Here is an 8,999-nt window from a genome sequence, read left to right on the forward strand (position 1 = left end):
GTGGGGGGGAGGGTCAGTGGGAATTTAATAGGAATGAAACTTTTTCACTTAAAATATAAAATGTTAATCACAGAAACATTCATGCTTATTATGTTCTTTGTTCCTTTTTAAATTATTGGGTCTATCGGCAGGACAAAATGTCTCGTAGTGAGGACCCCAATGATTACGTGGTACACGATCCTTTGTTGGAGAAAGGGAAAGAGAAGTTCAATAAAATGATGGCAAAGCAAAAGCGACGAGAAAGAGAATGGGCTGGCAAATCTCTTACTTGAGCTGAAGAAACGATGGAATTGCTATCTGTGAAGTTATTCGGCATTCATATTGAAGAGGCAATGATGTTGGTTCCTCTGTTTGTGAAGCAAAGAGCTTTGTACTGGGCCAAACTAGTTTGCTGAAAGTATGGCATTTTGATTATCAATATATCCTCTTCCCAAAGAAGTTACAGAAGTGCCAAATCAAAATGTGATATTTTTCTTTTATTTAAAATGGACAGGAAATGTTGTACCAATATACTTTTGGTTTCAATGGAATGTGGAAATGAATACTTAACAATGTAAATATTTATTGTTCCCATTAAAAGAGGTCCGAGTCTGTTCATATGGACTACAAATATGGCTTCAGTATGTTCTGTGACACGAGTTAGCACCGACTTATCCATTCGTCGTTTGATTTCACAAAGAGATTATCCATTTATTTTAATGATAGTTAAGCATTAAAATAGTAACCACGAGAATATAAGAACAACTAATATTTATTGATAAATAAACTTCGTCAATTTGAACGTCTACTAAACAATCATGCTATGGCTGTAAACTCAGAACAATGGTGGTTAGCCGTTTACGCTTTGATTAAAACTACAATATAATGTGTTAAGGAGAGACCTATTGCAATTCTATCAGCCTTTAATGTACTTGCTTATATATATGGACAACATTCTTTTAATTGCACTATAATTGTTATAGCTAGGTACTCTAATCACTTGATCATCTTACTAACTATATACTATGTCACAAATTACTTATCCATTTATTAAATTAAGCTATAATTAAAATCCCTACAATTAAATACTCTTTGGAAGCTTGAAAAAATTTAGAAGTTTTAATTTTTTTCTTTTTTTTCCCCAAAATTTCATCAATTACTTTGTATCTATTCATATCCCCTATGAATATTAAACATATTTTTCATAAGTTATCTAAATAACCATCAATATCAATAAAGGATAAATTAGTAAAAATAGATCATTTTATTTATAATTTCTTAAAACCATGTAAAACAGAAAGTGATCAACTAATATGAGCGTGGAGGGAATATTGTTTAAGCCTTAACCGTCTCGAGCTCGAATCTTTCTAATTACGAAATCGTCTTTGTTAAGAAGTGTTTTATCTTTAATGTGAGACTTTTCGGACTGATACCAAATTTAATCTTACTCCAAAAGTAAACATCATATGTGAAACCAAAAAAACAAAAAAAAAAAAGAATTGCTCTATCCTTCTTATTTATATGATGACATAAAAAAAACTACTCCATCCTTCTTATTTAGATGACATACTAGTTTCACGATACGTGCGTTGCATGTGTGTATCGTATATATAGTATATGATGTTGTAAAATATAATTATTATTATTAGATTAAAGTTTTTTATTAAATAATCATAATTGAACGAACATAGAACAAGTGTTTTTAAACTATTAATATATATTGTCATAGAGTTACTTGTATTTTGAGATCAAAATGACCAGATATCATTAAAACATTTCAAAATATATTCAAAGTTTAAATATGGAAGAAAGTGACATTTCTTTAATAATATTATTTCTTACTTCACTCAATTTTGTAAAAAATCTAACCAACAAAATAGAAAAAATATCCATTCAAAAAATGTCACCAATAGTCTTTCCTCTTGAGGTTATGAACACAAATGATGTACACCATTTAAGTACAAATTTTGTTGTTTGATTCAATAAGAATCTTATGGGGAAAAAAAAACTTTTAAAGTTTATAATTTAAAATATATCATGACATTATTTTGTATTACTATAATATGATGTTATTAAATGTACAAAAATAAAAAGATAATGGTGTCGCTTTCATTCGTAGAAAAGAGTAGCACATATGATTGATTACTTTAGCAAAAATGTCTTAGAATAAATTTAATCAGCCCTAGGGCCCATAACTTATATACCTAAAGTAGGTAGCATGACATAAATTTAGCGCAATTATGAGCTAAATAAAATTTTAGTCCAGCATGAGATTGGTCGGTTTCACACAAAATCATCTCTTACAAAACTTCCAAAACTCAAATCCTCTTGATTAAATTACTTTCCTTTTTAATCTGTTTAAATAAAATGATTTTCCATTCCTTGTTGTAAGTTTTAAATTTCAACTTTTCACATAAACATTTTACTACATATAATACATTTTTAATTTAAAATTACATGATTAAAAATAAATAAATAAATATTTTATAAAAATTTGATGTCAGACTCCAATATAAATACTATTCCACGGAAAACCCGAAAAACAAAATGATCTTGTATTCAATTTCCATTTTAAGAGTGTGAAAACATTATGGATTTAGGCCAACCCCACTTTGACCCCAAAAGCAATTAGACAAGTGACCGTAAACCACCTTTGGCAAAATTTGGTCTCTTCACACACATGTTAGTTTTTGGGTGAGTAGAAACATTCAAATCATATTATTGGTACTGTATTATATAGAATGCGTGACAAATGCTACATCTTTGTTTGACTATCTTTTATTAATATTAAAAATAAACTCAATTTAGGAAGACAAATTGGCATTGTATAAATCCTAGACTAGAATATAATTAATATTGAGTATTGACGTTAAGAAACTGTAATATAGCTGTGACCGCGTAACAACAGCAAGCCCAAAACTATCGTTCGTTGACATTCATGCCCACTTCACATGCATACTTGCCAACTTCTTACTTCTTCTGCCACCCAATTATACACGATATCGAGGTAAATCTAGAATTTTTAGAATATAAGAGGATCACTAAAATAAGAAAGGAAAAATATGTATTAAGTGATAACTAATCCTTAGTGTTTTAGGTAAATAATTCAATATATATACAATTAATTTTGTGCACCATTGAGCCTTCTTGTAACACGATGTCAACAAATTTATTATAGCAAAAAAAAATTAAGAAAAATAATATATATATATATATATAAAATATCTAGTTTTACGGAGGAATCATGAGTTGACGTAGTTATACATAAATTTGCTATAAACCGATATACTACACATGTTAGAAATACTTGTAGATATTGAAAATTTGTGGAACTCTTCAAGACGTGTTCAATTCTAGTTGGAACTCTACAAGATGTATTTGATTTCAGTTAGAATTCTTGGAGGCTACTCTAACCATAAACCCTAGCGTGTGTCTATATAAAGGTTATTATATTTTCTTAAAGAGGTATTTCGAATGTTCTGCAAATTCATGAAATATTCATAGACAGATCAAAATCAATTATCCTAGTTTGAGAAATACGTCATTAATGACCCTCGAATCATAGATAAATCTTATGAGAGAAGAATCAAGGGAAGAACAGAACTGTACCTAAATATTTATTAATAAAGTTATATTTCTTCATATTTTATTTGTGATTGCAATTTATTTTTTGTCACTTTAAAAATATTGCAAACAATACTCTTTCGTCTCAGACTTCTTTTCTCCAAAATGCATGGGGTCTGGGCAGAATTAAGATTTATATTGACGGGTTCTATAAAGTGGTTGAGACCTAGTGATCAACAAAGTGGTTGAGAGTCGTGAGGTCTTAGGTTCGAATTTCAGAGGAGACAAAAAACACTAGATGATTATTCACATATGTCCTAGCCTATTGATAGACTGAGTTACCTGTCCTTGATGGGAGGTGACAGATATCCCATAAAATTAATCAAGGTAACCTGAATACCACAATAATAAAAAAATTATTGACCCATGACACTTTTGAAATAGTGCATTTAATATTTGGTATTTATTGAAAACGGGTCATCCCATTGGTTAACAACTTTACATCAATGATGGTTTATGATGTGGATCCAATGCTAGCAAATGTTATGTAAGTTCCATCACCCCAACAATTTCCGTGTATATCACATTTTGGTTTACACTTTGTTTGTCAAGATTGATGTCGCACGCAATTGACAAAATTATCAAGATAGATAGGGACTTGCCCTTCTCAAATGATTTTAATTATCTATGTCTCTACATAAATTGATCAAATATACTACTTCAATGCAACTCTACATATATAATGAAGTTCTTAAACAAAGATTTAATGATTGCATATCTAGGTGCTAAATGTACTAACATGCCATTGATATAATTGTTTCAATCTTAATTAGAGCTTTGATTTGAGTTCTAAATATGAAAAAAATTATGTTGAAAGTGTCACCCCATAAATAATTGCGCTATCTGAATTAAATCGAGCTCAAACTTAAATACCAAATAAGAAATTAAAATAAATATTTAGGGGCTAGATGTCAAACATAAGAAGAAAATCTTGTTCCCTAAATTAGTAGAGTATTAGTTGTATAAAAAACGAAACTGAGTCTGATCAGATTCTTTATTAATTGGGCCTACTATAATCTTCAATAATTAAAGAACCTAATCAGCAAGTTCATTCAATAATTTACTTCTTTTGCTAACCAGAAAAAAAAAAAGGAAAATAATAAATGTTCTATAAAAAGAACCAAAGGACTTCTAACAAAATTAATACTCTCTCTAAAAAAAAAATGTCATGTTACACTTTTCTTCGAGAGTCAACTTGATTAATTTTTAAAACTAAAATAGATTACATTAATTTGATATTTTAAAATACAAAAAAAATAAATTTAAAAACTATATTATAAATTGCAAAGATTTCATATCAATAAAATGAAAAAAATAGAATATTAGTCAAAATTTATATTGCATTTAAAGGTAACTTACACAAACAACTCCAAGAAGTCAAAAGTTGAACAAAAGAAATGTAACGTTCATCTTGTGAATGGTTTGGAAAGAATGTTTTTATTCATTTATTTATTTTTATTAAAGTAGGAAAATTGAGAAAAAGAAAAGTGATTTGTCAAGCTCGTTAACATGTTGAGAACCATTCAAAGATCAATTGGAAAAAAATGTATTCACAATAGTAACTTTTTTTTTTTAACAATAGTAATTCAATAATGTCATTTCCTATCTATTTCCCTTTTATTCAATCTTTAAACCTTAATGTTGTATTGCTACAAATTATTTAAAAAGGAATATCATAACAATTACACCCCCAAAAAGTTATAAAAATGAAGATGAAGAACCAGCAACAAAAATTAAAATTTTGAATTTAAATTAATATTAAGTGATTTTTTCTTTTTATATAAACAAATGCGTAACACACTAAATATTTTATTTTTATATTTTTACTTGTCTACTATCAAAAAAAATAATTTTTATTTTTACTTATCACTTTTTAAATAGAAAAGAAGATGATTAATTTTTTCATATTTTTTTTTAGCATTAATTACTAATTTCCTGATTATTTTTCAAAACCTAATATCAAATAAAAAAAAATCAATTAATAGAAGTAAGGTGGTCAAATAATCATATGAATCATTATCTTTTTAAAAAATATTTCAGATACAAATATAATACTTAAAAATGAACGAATGAAGTAACTAGTAAACTATTAAATTAGTATAGATCCTATAGCAAACTGGTCAAGATATCCACGGTATTACATTAATTTAATAAAAAAAAAGAATAAATTCAAATAAAACAACTCAAGACAAGGGATCGAAGGGTAAACATTAAACAATGTGAAAGCAAGAAACTTTATAAAATAATTAAATAAAATAACTTAATAATAATTTATAAAATTGGGATAGTAAACACTCTTCACCTCTAACTTTAACTCTAAATTATGAGTTCGAAAGCTACCCTTTCCGTCTTATATTAATTGATCATCCTTTAAAAAAAGTTGTCTTAGATTAGTTGTTCACCTTACTAAATCAATAAAACATTAATTAAATTTTTCATATCTTATTTTAAAAGTGTTAGACATTTATTTGTGAAATTCCCAATGAGGTAAATTAGTAAAATTATTTTCTTATTTATAATTTTTTTTTAAAAAGACCAATTAATATGAAATTGAGAAGTAAAATATACTACCTTCATTCACTTTTAATTGTCATAATTTCCTTTTCTAGAGTCAAATGATAATAATTTTGACTAACATTTTACGATATATTTTTTCATCATATTGATATGAAAAAAAATGGAATTTTATAATACTTTTTCGTATAGTTTTTTGAATATCTACATTTTTTGTTTAAAATATCAAATTAATGTAATATAATTTAATTGTGACTAAAATTAAATTAATCAAATTAACTTTAAAAAACGTAACATGATAATTAAAAGTTTTAAAAAAAAAACATGTTTGTCAAAAGATTTGTATCTTGTAAAAAGGAAAAAAAAAAAAAAAAAACATCTCAAGCATGTTATTTTCAAGTCCCAAGTCACCGTCTTTATCACCTACCTCTTATCTTTTTTGGCCTCAAAGCCAAAATACGTTTTCTTGCCTCCTCGAAACTTCCTTCAAATCCAAAGCCAAAGCCAAAGCCGCGTTCACACACGTTTTTCTTCATTAATTAATAATTCTTTGTACACACATATATATCCCATTTTTCAACACCCATTTATCCCAAAGTCTCTATGCGTTCACACTACATTTTCTCAAACTCTTTACTTTTACCCTATATATGAACCCCCTTCTTTCCCAGAAAATTCCTATATCTTCCTCTCAAATCATGAATCATAACAGTTTACCCAATAAACGCCGTAGAAGAAGGAAAGAAACCCCAACTAATAGTACTGGTGGAGCTGAAAATAATGATGATTTTGGGTCGGAAAATCAAGGTGCTGTGAAAACAAAGGAGTTGAAACAGATATTAACATCTTTGTTGTTACTTGAAGAACAAGAAAAGTCTGAACAAGAGGAATTTGCAAAGGAAGAAGAAGAGAACAAACACCTATTCGAAGCGAATCATAAGAAAACAACTAAGGTGATGTGGGATTATTATTCAAATGTTCAACAACATCATTCTGACTTAGAACAGCTAGATGGTGTTCGAAAACGGAAAGGGAGAGGAAATTCTGCTGCTGTTACTGCTACTGCTTCTGCTTGTGCCCTTGCTTCTGCCGCAGAGGAAGAAGTCGTTTCGAGTAATAAATCTAGTGAAAAAGGTGCGCCTCATAGGCGATTGTGGGTGAAGAATAGATCAAAAGCTTGGTGGGATCTATGTAACAGTCCTGATTTCCCTGAAGAGGAGTTTAAGAAAGCGTTTCGAATGGGGAAAGATACGTTTGAATTGATATGTAATGAATTGAGCTCTGTGGTTGCGAAAGAGAATACTATGCTAAGAGATGCTGTACCTGTGAAGCAGCGTGTTGCTGTTTGTATATGGAGATTGGCTACTGGAGAGCCTTTGAGATTGGTTTCGAAGAGATTTGGATTGGGGATTTCGACTTGCCATAAGCTTGTGCTAGAGGTTTGTACTGCAATTAGGACTGTGTTGATGCCTAAGTATCTTCAATGGCCTGATGAAAAGAAAATGAGGGATATAAAGGATGAGTATGAGGATATGTCAGGGATCACTAATGTTGTGGGATCAATGTATACAACTCATATACCTATAATTGCTCCCAAAATTAGTGTTGCAGCTTATTTTAATAAGAGGCATACAGAGAGGAATCAGAAGACATCGTATTCGATTACAGTCCAAGGTGTGGTTGATCCAAGAGGGGTGTTTACTGATGTGTGTATCGGTTGGCCTGGTTCGATGCCTGATGATCAGGTACTGGAGAAATCTGCGCTTTTCCAGAGGGCGAATACAGGGTTACTGAACAATGTTTGGATTGTTGGGAGTTCTGGATACCCTTTAATGGATTGGATTTTAGTGCCTTATACACAGCAGCAGCTGACTTGGACTCAACATGCTTTCAATGAGAAGATTGGTGAGGTTCAACGGGTCGCGAAGGAGGCGTTTGTGAGATTGAAAAGGAGATGGTCTTGTTTGCAGAAAAGAACAGAAGTGAAACTTCAAGATTTGCCAGTGGTGCTAGGGGCGTGCTGCGTGTTGCATAATATTTGCCAGATGAGGAATGAGGAAATGGATCCAGAACTCAATTTCGAGCTCATTGATGATGAAATGGTTCCTGAGATTCAATTGAGATCGACCAATGCTAGGCTTGCAAGGGATGCCATTGCTCATAATCTTCTGCACCATAACCATGCTGGTACTTCTCTCCTTTAATCAAAGGAGTTAAAACTTTGATGTGTTGTTCTTGATTCAAGTTATTATTATATTTTCACATTTGTTTTTCTTAATTAAAGTTAGTCCAAGTGGATAGTTCTTTGTGCAAATTGATGAAAAGGTTGCTTTCTAGGACAATAGCATACACTGAAATTGCAAACAAACATTGTATTTCATACTTGAATTAGAGATTGATAGAAAAAATTGACTTGGCAAAAACATAAATTTCTCTTCTTTTACATATTGTCAATTACATGTAACTCTCTTTCTTCTTGTTTGGTGTACATCATAATCATCTTCCTTTTTAGTCAGTTTTAATGAACACATAGTATTTAGTAACAATTTTACTGTTGATAGTCACACAAACATGTTATATGACTTATTTTAGATTACAAGTTTTAAAAGTTTTTTCTTTTTTAAAACTGTATCAAGTCAAACTATATCAAATAAACTGGAACAGAGGGAGTAGAATGTTTGCATTGCATCCATATGTGTGTTATTCTATGGGTTAAGGATGGTCATAGCAGCAATGGAACATTCTTGGAAGTGGTTAATTTAAAGGGGCTGATATTCAACATCTTTTGAAGTATGAATTGTTTAGTACCCTTGTAAATATAATAGAGTGAGGATAAACTAAAGTTTGTTGTATGAATCTTGCTGACAATATATTTGAAAAAA

The 8,999-nt window shown here is 29.8% G+C and overlaps 2 protein-coding genes across 3 annotated transcripts in view; both read left to right on the forward strand.

The window, feature by feature from the left end:
• LOC102599071 (peptidyl-prolyl cis-trans isomerase CYP57) overlaps positions 1-610 on the forward strand; it is a 27,591-nt gene extending 26,981 nt beyond the window's left edge. For both annotated transcript variants that reach the window (XM_006351534.2, XM_006351535.2), the window contains exon 10: positions 132-610. In XM_006351534.2, the coding sequence (XP_006351596.1) occupies positions 132-272 (141 nt within the window). In that variant the 3' untranslated portion in view covers positions 273-610. The remainder of the gene's footprint in view (positions 1-131) is intronic.
• Positions 611-6,668: 6,058 nt separating this feature from the next.
• Positions 6,669-8,581, forward strand: LOC102599607 (uncharacterized). Its single transcript, XM_006351536.2, has one exon. The coding sequence runs from the start codon at positions 6,768-6,770 to the stop codon at positions 8,319-8,321; it is 1,554 nt and encodes a 517-aa protein (XP_006351598.1). The 5' UTR covers positions 6,669-6,767; the 3' UTR covers positions 8,322-8,581.
• The last annotated feature ends 418 nt before the right edge of the window (positions 8,582-8,999 follow it).

The sequence above is a fragment of the Solanum tuberosum genome, unplaced genomic scaffold (assembly GCF_000226075.1).
Source record: "Solanum tuberosum cultivar DM 1-3 516 R44 unplaced genomic scaffold, SolTub_3.0 scf00135, whole genome shotgun sequence".
NCBI classification, from domain to species: Eukaryota; Viridiplantae; Streptophyta; class Magnoliopsida; order Solanales; family Solanaceae; genus Solanum; species Solanum tuberosum.